This window comes from Globicephala melas, chromosome 12 (assembly GCF_963455315.2).
Source record: "Globicephala melas chromosome 12, mGloMel1.2, whole genome shotgun sequence".
Classification (NCBI taxonomy): Eukaryota; Metazoa; Chordata; class Mammalia; order Artiodactyla; family Delphinidae; genus Globicephala; species Globicephala melas.
Window position 1 is genome coordinate 50,846,096 of NC_083325.1, and position 13,278 is coordinate 50,859,373.

The 13,278-nt window shown below is 36.1% G+C and overlaps 1 protein-coding gene across 4 annotated transcripts in view; it reads right to left on the reverse strand.

Moving 5' to 3' along the window:
• Nucleotides 1–13,278, reverse strand: part of FOXN2 (forkhead box N2) — a 56,204-nt gene that overhangs the window by 13,357 nt on the left and 29,569 nt on the right. For all 4 annotated transcript variants that reach the window (XM_030857736.2, XM_030857731.2, XM_060309556.2 and 1 more), the window contains exons 2-3: nt 12,716–13,266; nt 1,650–1,774 (exon numbers count right to left, since the gene is read on the reverse strand). In XM_030857736.2, coding sequence (XP_030713596.1) covers nt 1,650–1,774; nt 12,716–13,252 — 662 coding nt within the window. In that variant the 5' untranslated portion in view covers nt 13,253–13,266. The remainder of the gene's footprint in view (nt 1–1,649; nt 1,775–12,715; nt 13,267–13,278) is intronic.

Consider the following 13,278-nt stretch of genomic DNA (forward strand, 5'->3'; position numbering starts at 1 on the left):
TTTATGCTGTTGTTTTATCTACCTGTTTTTAAACCACAAAATCAGCTTTATTTAACATATAAACATATGATAAAGCTAAGAGATATAAACATGAAAATGCATCATATCAAAAGCACAGGAAAGTGTATTTTTGATGGTATACAAAATAGAATGCCAATTCTCCCATTTAATTTTTAATAAACAATAACATTGCTAAATAAAACATGAAAGGACCATCAGCAGAACTTACCATTAGTTTCTAAACTTTTTTTTTTTTTTTTTTTTTTTGCAGTACGCGGGCCTCTCACTGTTGGTGGCCTCTCCTGTTGAGGAGCACAGGCTCCAGACGCGCAGGCTCAGTGGCCATGGCTCATGGGCCTAGCCGCTCCGCAGCATGTGGGATCTTCCTGGACTGGGGCACAAACCTGTGTCCCCTGCATCGGCAGGCGATCTCAACCACTGTGCCACCAGGGAAGCCCTAAACTATTATTTTTTTTAACTAGGACATCTCATAAGCACCAACATTAAAGAAGGTTATCAACTCCCAAACAATGAGAATATAAAACTCTGATAACGTCTTTTCTAGGTTTCATTTCATAAGGATAAACCAGTTCTTATTACAATGATCCTTCTAATCTACTAATATGGTAAATAAGCTTAAATCTCAGTGAGTATATATGTATATATATTGCTGACATTTCAACTTCAGTCTTACTAATTTTTTTAACTGTATCTCAGCTATAACCACTCCTCTAAAAGTCATCTAATAATACTTAAAGAAATTAAACACATGAAATGTTGATAACTGTTGCAAATGGGAGTTCACTTTCTCCCTACTTTTGTGTATGTTTCAAAATTGCCATGTATTATTTTATTAAAAAGCTTAAAAAACTTTTTATAGACTACCCTTAAAAGTATCTTGACAAAATCTGTCATTTTTAACTCAAACGAATATATGTAATAGAATTTTAAAAAAAGATTCTGAAGGTTTCTTTAAGAAAAGGAAACAATGAGATTTAAGGACATCGTATCATTTTCAGATTTAACTTAAAATTGGAAAGCTCTAAGATCAATTTGTTGATCACTGAGTTAGAAAACAGAAGCCAAGGAAAATCATAATTATATTTACCAGCAGAAACAAAACAAATAAAAAACTCCAAAGCATTATTTTACTTGACATTTAAAAATTTGAGACTTGAACATAATTTTCTAATATTAAACATATTGTGAAGGAAAAAAACTTAAAATAGAAAAAGAAATATAAATATGTATGTAAAAATGCTGCAATGACAAATTTAATCACCTTATTTAAAAATTTTTAAATATACTTTTACTTTCCCATGTCTTCAGGTCAGCATTAGCACTGCAGACAATTTAAATGATTCAACCTTTACAAAAAGGTTTCAGATGATACCTGAAATCATATTATCACTGTCTTTAGAGTTTAGTTAGAATATTATTAACTACATTTTCCAGAATTTATGTTCTCACTTATCCAACATTCTGTTTCCTAATAAGTTAGACTATAAGTAAAAATGCATTACGCTAATGTCTTATTCATAAATCTCTATATAATTAAAAAACAAAAAAACACTACAACTCTAAGTTTCTCCATCTCATATAATGAAATCTTATATATCACCACTAACGTTTACATGTAGATCCTGTACCTTTGTGGTGATGCAGGAGGGGTGTAAAATGTTGATTTTGAGGGAAAAGGTTGCTTCTTCAGTGCTTGCATAAGGTTGGGTTTATATTCTGGATCAACACACCATAAGGAGCCTTTTCCATTAACCTAGAATAAAATATATAAGAATTAGTAACCTGGAACTTTAAGACACACAAAATCAGTGTCTGAATGCTTTTAATAAATGTGTGTGGGGAAAAAAACCCAATAGTACCTTTTGAATACAAGGCAAAAGTTGATGTAAATTTGCTAGGAATGGACTGTGTGACTAAAAGCCCCAGAGGCAGACTGCCTGGGCTCCTATCCCCTGCCCTGCCACTGACCCGCTGTGTAATTTTAGGAAGGTTAACTAACCTCTATTTCTCTGGGCCATTATTCCCTTATTTGTAAGGTATGGATAATAACAGTACCTACCTCATAGGTTTGTTCTATGGATTACATTATGCATAGAGTACTCTGCATATTGCATGGCACTAGGGCCACAGGACTGCACAACTCTAGGACATGGCATTCACATCATATTCTGTGAGAATGATACAACACCAAGCTGTGCAGAGAACAGCATGAAGGGCTGTACAAGGTGGCCCTCCACATGCTAAGATGTCAACAAATGTTAACCCTTATCATTACTGTTAAAGAAAGAAAAGATTAGGTAGTGTCATTCTCCCAAAAGTGCTAAACAATATATTAGGTGATGCATATAAAAATAACTTCATTTTTTATGGCATTAACACTAGTGTTTAGTTTCCCATTTAAACTGTTTAAATTCAAGGCAAACAATTTAATGAAAAGATGGCAAAAGTCTCAAAGAGTAGTTAAGTCAAAAACTGAGGCATGGAAAAGACTCCTGTAAAAGATAAAAAAGAGGGAGAAGTATCAACTCTTCCCTCAAGATGGTTAAGTTACAACATTCGAGGAACTTCTGGATAATATGGTAATGGGCACACAAGCCCAGATTTCATGGAAATAGTCACTAGAATCTAAAAATAATACAATTTGTATGATTTCTGGAAACTAGAGAAAATATAACAGAAGTGCCCGCTAAATTGCAAATGGGAGGTGCCTGAAAGACTGGCTTGCCTGCTCCACAATTCCGCTAATATGAAGGAGCAGCTTACCAGGAAGGTAAGTAGACAACTTACCTGAAGAATCTCACGAAAATGATCTAATGTGCAAGGGGAAAGGCCAGGCTTTGAGATAATTCCTTCAAATAGGTTTGAAAAATGCTGAGTATTTTACCTCTTTCCTTCTTAGAAGGTTACATTACATACTAGCAGATTAAGGGTCCTAAACAGTCCTGCTTTAATTAAACCTGTTTTAAGAAGTTTCCCAAAGTTATTTGACACAGAACCTCTTTCTCCCAGGAAACATCTGAGGAAGCTAGTGTTCTGTGGAACACCTATGAAAAACACTGATGTAATTAATGAATTCTTGGAGAGTATACTTTCCAAATATTAACAGAAAAAACTACAAACATTGATTAGACCATGAAGAAAAATAAATTACCCTTTAAAGATCACTGTAGCGTAAAAAGAAAAAAAAATATCCCAACAACAAAATTCTCTGACCACTTGGAAATTTATAAACACTCTTGTATTAAAAATATATCCCCCCAAAAAATATATCCAAACTACAATTATAGATTATCTAGTAAATAAAAGGTATAAGAAACAGTTATATAAAAACTAAGTGGGTGTGGTCAAACGCCACACATACTAATTGAGCTAGTCAAACTAAATAACTGAAGGACTTCAGGAGCTGTAAGATCACCTGCAAACTCTTCCTTCAGGATGTATCTTTCCTACTTCTTTAGCTGAACATCCATCCCTACCTACACATCCTGAACAGTCTGACTAGATGCACATCCCTACAAATGTACCACATCTATCTACAGTTTACATACAAAACCCTATAGCCATGCAAAGAGGAGGTCCAACTGCAAATTCATCCCACACTGCCCCAGAGCTAAACACTACTTGTACAGAAGTTAAGAGTACAAGCCTTGGAGGAAGAATACCTATTTTGGAATCCTGGCTCTGTCACTTAACAGCTGTGTAACCTTTAGAAAAATGTCTATGTTCTCTGTGTACTAGTATGCTCAAAATATATATAAAACAGTACCTACCAGACACAAAAGCACTCAAACATTGGCTACTACTATTGTTATATTTTATGTTCATTTTCTTTGTAGTTTTAAAAATTGTTCGTTTCTTCCAGTCTAATAGCATGCAAATTTGTTTTTCTGTTTCTATTCCGCTAGTTACTGATACTAAATTTTAATAAATATTTTTGAATATATTTAATCTTTTGAAGATACAAATGTCAAAAATTAAATATAAGGTATAACCTGACCCCCTCCCACCATGATGTACAAAACTTCCTTAGAGCTAACTCACAAGATTAGTGAGATTCAAACTGTTACTATTTTTTTTTTTTTTTTTGCGGTAAGAGGGCCTCTCACTGTTGTGGCCTCTCCCGTTGCGGAGCACAGGCTCCGGACGCGCAGGCTCAGCGGCCATGGCTCACAGGCCCAGCCGCTCCGTGGCATGTGGGATCTTCCCGGACCGGGGCACGAACCCGTGTCCCCTGCATCGGCAGGCGGACTCTCAACCACTGCGCCACCAGGAAAGCCCTGTTACTAATTTTTGTTTTTATGTTACACCTTTTCTATTTCAAAAACCCTTTCTTAAAATTTGAATTACACTTCACAACATTAACAATTATATAGACAACAATAAAACTGACCTGTGTCCTGTTCCCCTGCTCCTTTCTGCTTGTATAAAATCCTATATTATGTATGCTATTATCATTGCTGAAGATTTAATGTGATAAATTCCAGGGTGCTTCCATTTCCTGAACTCTTTTTCAAGGTAACATTAGCCTATTACTGAGGCTTTTTTATCTCTAAATATCATGTCATAACTATTATAGCAGAATGGCATAATGAAAGAATACTGTTTCACACGTTTTCAAACTGAGGTGCTAATCATTGCTTATTGATTGGCTACTTGATAGTGGACAAATCACTTAATCTCTAAGAGTCTGTCCTCTCATATTTTATCTGTAGAATTAAAAAAACAGGCCACTTCATTGAGTTGTGATGAGAGTCAAATAAGGTAATTCATATGTAAGCGACATAGAGCTGCAAACTAAGTGAATACTAAGAGATTATACTGAAATTGGCATATATCAATAGTAAGTGTATATGGCTTAATGACAATATATTCCTACTCCTCTTCTAAGAGATGAGGGAGTTTTTAAAAACATCAACAATAAGAACAAAAATCAATTAATTCCGAAGAGACAAAAGTTAGAAAAAAAAGAGATGAATTAAATTGATAAAGGAAAAACATTCTTGTCTGAGGAAAAGTATGGTAATTGAGTATAAGGCAGTTTTTAACATCCTAGCAACTTAAATATATTGGAAAAGAAAAACCATGGGTGTCAAATCACACTGTAATATAGTAAGAAACATACCGTATTATCAGGTGAAACCTTTTCTGGCCTACAGCAGCAAGATATCACATGAAGTACACTAAACAAGTATTTGAAATTTTAATTTTTTTCCAAAGGAAGTCAAATTTTACAAATGTAGTTTTGAATTAAGTGATGGAACATCTTAAATTAGATATATTTTCAGTTGCTTGACCTAAGTGGTAAATGTGTTTTGAAGATTGGGAAATAAAACTTTAAAATGTTAGCACCCACAACATCCTTTGCCCCAAAACCACTTCAGTTTCATACAGAAAAGATATGCATGAATTATTTTTCATATATTGACTAAGACAATTATTTTAATAATTCTAACCATGTTCTATCTTGGTATTCCTGAGATTATACTCCTAGAAGCTGTTTAGATCAAATCTACTTTTAAAATTCTCTTGTGAGAGAACTGCAAATAATTTTGATCTTTTAAGAACTATTTCTTTGAAACAGCAAATTGGAAGAACTGGTACTGAAAACTTGTAGTTCAGGGCAGTTAAGTGTCTTGAGTAAGTTCTCCAAATAACAGTCTGGTTTATGTTACCATGTCAGCACTTCCGTTCACTGGGTCTGTTCACAAACTATCAGTAACAAGATAAAATTATGTATTTGCTAATCTATGTTTCAGAGTCTAGAGCAAAAAACTTATTTGGAATCTAAGTCTCACTTAAAAACTTTGCTTCTTTATTAAGTTGTGCTTAGATGATGGAACACAAGTAATAAAGAGTTTTAGAAGTATTGTTTTAAAATAAATTTGCCTATTACAAGACACATTTTTTGTGCAATGGAAACAGGAAATGTGCATTCTCTCATGTACTATTTTGCATTTTGGAACTCTAAGGCTTCTAGACTTATTTGGTAAAGAACCACAGAAGCTTTTGAAGAAATGAGGAATATATATTAAGAATTGAACTTTAAAAAGATTTATCTTAATGGAAGTTGTAAAGAAAACTGGGAGAAGAAACAATGTTCCCTATTCCTGCAATGTTTTTATGTACCTGCCCTGTACATTTTAATAGTTTCCCCCCTTGACTACCTTTTTCAGTGGTTTTTAGAACCACTAAGTTTAAAAAGGGCATTATTCATAATTCTTGCTTATAGTGTGAACTTCTATGGTTGCTTGCATGACTTCCTTTCTTGGGATTTAGCTATTGAAGCAAATCACGACTACGAAAACGTAGAGACTAAAATTGTACTAAACCAGGCAAAACTTCTAATTTCATGTTTCCCAGTTAAAATCTCCATTAACTGTTTTAGTTTGGCTTTTACAAAAAGTTTGAAAAGCAGATTTAAGACTTCAGTGTTAACATTTAAAACATAAAAACAAATCAAAACAAAAAAACACCATGCCTAGTTTTTGTAATTTTAAAATTCTGAGACAGATAAATGCCAAGCCAAGATTTTTAGACCCATCTTTTGAGAGTGGTAACCATGGTATGGATGAGGGTAGGAAACTAATCAACAGCTATACCAGCTGGCTAGGTATCAATATCAATTTGTAGTTTGACCTGGACCTTTGTCAATCTTGTCTTCTTTTTTGAGATTACCATCTCTAGATAACAGCTTTCATCAGAAAAGTGCTTTCAAGGTTGCCAAATTCAGTTCCAGCATCTAATGGAAGTAAGTGTAACTTGCTTGCCTTTTGCCGACTGGAAGAGAAATACTGCCCTTTTGAGGCATTGATTCAAGAAGTATTTTATAAATTTAAAAAAAAGAAATTCACAAGCCTTCCCAATCCCACTTGAATGTATCACTTTCTGTCCAAACTTCAGACATTTAAGTAAAGTGATCCATTGATTTTCGTGAAGACCATCACCTACCAGTTCCTTCCCTCCCACCCCGACTTGTGGCAATAGCTGGCTAATTTTTATGCCAATGTATTACAATTTCTGTATTTATTCTCATATTCTTTATTAGCTCATAAGATAATTTCTTTCTCTTTATCACACTCTCCCTGAAATCTGGACTGTATGTTTTCCCATTCACTAACTTCCACTTCCTTAATTCCTTTCTTTCTCTAAAGATTCAAAAATGCTCAGGTTAATTATATAAATAATGCATACAATTAAAAATTAGGGACAAGAACAAATCCCTTTTGATCACTAATACAAATTATACCACACTAGACATATTGTTCTAGAACTTTACCACAATGAATATTCTTATATATTGAATGCATCTCTTTGTGTGCAAGTATGAGTTTTACTTAAGGGGAAAAATCAGAATCTGATCCACTAGATCAAAGGATACACACGTTTCTAATTCTAATAACTACTGCCAAGTTGCCCTCATGAATGGTCATACTAATTTACACTCCTATTAATGGTGAGAAACTATTGATATTGATTTATTACCCCATATCCTCAACTAATAAAACATTAAAAAATTTTGCAATCTAATGGGTAAAAACTGTTTTGTTCTTTGAATTTGTATGTCCCTGATTGCTAGAGAGGATGAACATCTCTGCATATGTTTATGGCCATGTGTATTTCCTCCTCTGTGAAGCCCCTGTTCATATTCTTCTCAATTTTCCTATCAGGCTTTCTTTTTCGTATTGGATTGTATGTGTTCCTTACATACAGCGGTATGCTGCTGACTGTAAACATCCCCTATCCACTTCGCATTTAATGACATAATGTTGGTAGCTCGAAAGTGGCCACAATAGAAATAACCACTGTTCATATATTTTTTTAAAACTTTTTTTTTTTTTTCGGTATGCGGGCCTCTCACCGTTGTGGCCTCTCCCATTGCGGAGCACAGGCTCCAGACGCACAGGCTCAGCGGCCATGGCTCATGGGCCTAGCGGCTCTGCGGCATGCGGGATCTTCCCGGACCGGGGTACGAACCTGTGTCCCCTGCATCGGCAGGCGGACTATTAACCACTGCGCCACCAGGGAAGCCCCATATATTTTTAATTCTAATCTTTTGGCTGCTACTTGTCTCAATCACTTCTTAGCTCATCATTTTCAAGTTTCTTTCTTTTCTTATTTTTTTTTTGCAGCATTTGACACTGTCGATCATTCACACTTAAACTGACTCTCCCTGGCTTCCATTATCCCATACTTTTCCTAGACTCTTCTACTGAAAATCAACGCTGAAGGCTTTAAACTTAGAGCTTTAATACCATAACATCACTACCATTCCTGTATCATATTTCTAAATATCTAGTAGACAGTTCCCCTTTTACATCCCATCATAAGCATAAACACAATAGGTCTAAAACTAGAAAAGAATTAAGGATACAGTTCAAAAAATAAAATCTAATAATGCACGGTGGAAAGGATACATCCAAAATTTCCAATGCTTTCAGTCATCTGAAAGGAAAGTTTGACTGGGGCAGGGGCATCTGCTTCCAAAATGGCTCACTCATATGGCTATTGGAAGGAGGCCTCATTTCTATGCCACAGGGGCCTCTCCACAGGGCTATTTAAGTGTCTGTATGATATAGCAGCTGACTTCCCATAGAGCTAATTAGCCAAGAATCCAAGATGGAAACCATAATGTCTTTTATAACCTGGATTCAAAAGGCACACTTCATCAGTTCCACAATATCCTCTTGGTTACACGAGTCAGCCCTATGCAGTATTGGAGGGGACTTCACAAGGGCACAAATACCAGAAGGTGGGGCTCATTTGGGGGCCATCTTGGAGGCTGGCTATAACAGAGACTGATCCTTTGAAATTGCTAAGGCTTTGTTTAATGGCCTAACCACATAGTTGGCCTCCATAAATGTTCCATGTGTAGTAGAGAATGTGTTACACAGCAATTTATTACATAGCAATAGATAACTAATAAGCTCCTTTAAGTTAGTTATAAGACGATGATGTGTCCAAATGTCTTGCTACCCAGGGTGTGTCCATGGATTAGAGGCATCAGGATGACCTGGGAGCCTGTTAGAAATGAAAGAGCCTCAGTACCCATCCTAGATTTGCTGAAGCAGAATCAGTATTTTAACAAGATTCCCAGATGATCAGTAGGTACAGTCAAGTTTGAACAGCACTATCCTATAAAATCCTTCAGTTACCAAAAAATATAAGTACTTATCCTTTTAACTTTTATTCTAAATAAGAATAGGAGATTTCTGCTACCACTTGGGGTATAGAAAGCCATAAAAGAACATCACTCCCAGCCTAACAAGAAAAAAACAGGACTTCCCTGGTGGCACAGTGCTTAAGAACCCGCCTGCCAATGCAGGGGATATGGGTTCAAGCCTGGACCAGGAAGATCCCCATGCCGCGGAGCAACTAAGCCCGTGCGCCACAACTACTGAGCCTGTGTTCTAGAGTCCGCGAGCCACAGCTACTGAGCCGGTGTGCCACAACTACTGAAGTCCGCAGGCCTAGAGCCCATGCTCCACAACAAGAGAAGCCACCACAATGAGAAGCCTGCGCACTGCAATGAAGAGTAGCCCCCGCTTGCTGCAACTAGAGAAAGACCATGTGTAGCAATGAAGACCCAACACAGCCAAAACTAATTATAAAAAAATTAATTTTTTAAAAAAACAAAATAGCCTACATAACCATAATTTTTTATGAGCCTATCTGAGATCTAAGGCTGCAAGACAACAGAAATAATTGAATTTTGAAGTATGACAGGTCCTGTGAGGAGAGACAAAACATATGAACAGTTTCACATTTGGTAGGCCATGGAAGAAGTGGTAGTCACAATAAAAGGCAAGAAAAAAAAAATACTCAAAACTGTAGGCAGGCAGGAGACCGAAGGAAGACACCCTTGGAGACGGAGATAGATGTGCAGAACCTACCACGGTCTGAGGTTGGAGCAAAGATATCAGGCAAAGCCCATTCATGCTCCAGGCCCTGAATGAGCATAAGGTGAGATCAGGTGTCACTGTGGCAGAGGCACAAAACCTGCCTAAACCCTGGACAAAGCTCCATACCAAGCAAAAGCAGTCTGCCATTGAGAAAGAGGCAAAGTATACTCCTCACCCCAGTCCCCGGGAAAGGATGGCTGCTGTTGGGAGAAAAGTACAAAACCCAGCTATCTTCACATTTTACTGACACTAGGCAATGTATTCAATACTACATGCCATTGGAAGGGCAGGAAATCTGTTCATGCCCAAATCCTTCAAAGATACAAAGCAGAGATCTGCTGCTGCTGGGAAATGGTCACTCACTTGAACCTAGAACTTCCCACTGATATTAGGCAACATCTACCCACCATGATGGGAATGAGAAAGAAATTGGCCTGAGTGCTGGAACAGTGCTGTCCAGTAGGAATTTATACAATGACAGAAATATCCTATTTTGTGCTATCCAATATGCCAACCACTAGCCATATGTAGGTAATTGGCTATTGATGAGTGCAGCTCTAGACTCCACTCTGAGTAAATGGGAGAGACTGTCCACTCGTGGAGGAGACAAGGAAAGTCCCACTCTTGAGGCACAGGTGTACAGAGTCTGATTAAGACTAAAACTGGAGCAGAAGAACCAAGAAACCCACCCTGTTCACACTAAGAACTTTGCACCAAGTAATAAGCAAGAGCAATCTATTGCTAAGGAAGGGGCAAGAGTACAGAGAGAAATATTCAACTCCTCTCACCTCTAAATGTGTCACAAACTGAAAGATGGAGTTGGAGCAGAAATGCTGAGAAACATCACCTGACATTGCAGGCCGCACACTAAGTACAAAGTGTCAACAGTCCATCTCTGTAGGAATGTGAAAACTATGGTACACTGAAGGTAACTATGACAACCACAAAACCCAAACCCAGCTCAATTATTTACTAGATTGACCAATACCTGTTCATACTAACAATGTGACAGAAGTAGAGGAATATCTATTTCTGGATCGAAATATTATTTACCTCAGTCTCTACCATTCTTTAACAAGCAATGGCTGCCACTTAATCCAAAATTATGCAACACACAAAAGCAGGAGATAAAACAATCAACAAAACCAGACCCAGAGATGGACCAGATACTGAAGTTACCAGACAAACACTATAACTATGATTAATATGCTTAAAGATCTAGCAGGAAATTTTAACAAAAATATGGCGATTATTTTTTAAAAGGCAAATGAAAATACTTAAAAAATATGAAGACAACTTTATCAGGCTAATCAGCAGAATGAACACAATAGAGGAAAGAATAAAACTACAGAAAGATCGGGAGATTGGGACTGACATATATACACTAACATGTATAAAATAGATAACTAATAAGAACCTGCTGTATAAAAAATAAAATAAATAAAATTCAAATATTCAAAAAAACCCCCACAAACTATAGAAGGATCAATAGAAATTATCCAAACTGAAACAAAGAAAGAAAAGAGTAGGAAGAGGGACAGAGCAACCAAGAGGTGAGACAATAGCAAATGGTCTAATATATTTTTACTTGGAGCCCAGAAGTAGATGGTGAACCACAAGAAATATCTGAAGAGATAATGAAGAAAAAAAATTCTAAGTTTAATGAATGACAACAAACCACAGATCCAAGAACCTCTGAGAAACCAATGCAGGATAAAAATAAAGAAAAACACACCTAGGCACATCATAGTCAAACTGCTAAAAAGTAGTGATAAAGAGAAAAATCTTGAAGACAGATAGTAAGAAAAAAAATTACAAACAGAACAACAAAGATAAGAATCATAACAGACCTCTCTTCAGAAACTATGCAAACCAGAAGAGAGTAAAGTCTTTAAAGTACTTAAAAAAACCCTGTCAACCTAGAATTCCATACCCATCCTCCACAAAAAGGTTAAAAAAATACTTCATTGCTAGTAGACCCAAACTATAAGAAATGTTAAAATCAACTTCTTGGGAAAAAGGAATTGATCCAGATAGGGCATCAGGATTAGTCAACTTTTTCTGTAAAAGGCCAGATAATAAGTGAATTAAAATTATTTGAAGGTAGACTGTGATAAATTAAAAATATATACTGAAAACTGTATAGCAACAAGTTAAAAAAAAAAGAATAGCTAGTAAGCCAATAGAAGAGATAAAACTGAATCATAAAAAAATACTCAATTGACAAAAAGGCAGGAAAAGTGGAGAAAAGGAAAAAAGAACAGATACAGCAAATAGAAAAAAAATAATGTAATGACAGATTTAAATCCAACCATATCAGTTACATTAATGTAAATGATCCACACTCCAGTTATAAGGCAGAGATGGTCACGGTGAATAAATAAGAATAATACATAAATACAGTGACAAGAACATTACAGAAACTAAGAATAGAAAGTTAGAACATTAAAAAAACTAATCATAACTGAATCACTTTGCTGTACACCTGAAACTAACACAACACTGTAAATTAACTATACTTCAATTATTAAAAATGTTTAAAAAAGAGAGAAAATAATAATAAATAAACCCTAATTTATGTACCTATAGTAGACTGAAAATAATTCTAGGTTTATATCAATACTGAAGAAATTTTAAAACTTCTCAAATGAAACCAAATGGTGAATATAATTAACCTCAAGCTGAAGTAATCTGATTGACTATTTTTTGTCTTCCTTTGATTTCCTCATATGTTACGATCTCCATGTTAATTCTCCCCCACCTCCCTAAATATAGCAATGTTCATAAACACTGACCTTGCCATGGCTTCTTTCCACTTTCTGAAAACATTTATTCAGGGACAGATTATGTCGAACAGAATTCTTCCAGCCTGTTGGTGCGGTTGCAAAATATGGGAAGCGGTTCAGTATCCAGCTATAAATTTCTTTGACAGGCAAACATTTATTTGGAGACTGTTCAATAGCCATATAAATGAGAAGACTAAAGGAGTACGGGGGTTTTGAAGTTGCTGATTTTTTTTCTGGGTTCTGATAGCACGACGGTCCTAAGGATGGCACATCATCTCCCTCTATGTCATACAATGGACTAACAATTGGAAGACCCTCACTTCCAAAGCTGAAGTTTGTTAGGAGATTAGTACTTTCGTGAAGCCAGTTCAAGTTTGTGAGTTCATCATCTGCTGACTCACTGTTCACTAGAGTGGCCTTTGGCCTGGCAGCATCAACAGCTTCAGGCAAGCTTCCCATTTTGTAAATCTGGCTTAATCCTGCAAACTTTTCAGCTCCTGGAGTTTCAGCTCTCTTTTCTGGAGTCATTCCAATTATTGGACCCATTTACTCCTACAGTTCTGCAACAAAAG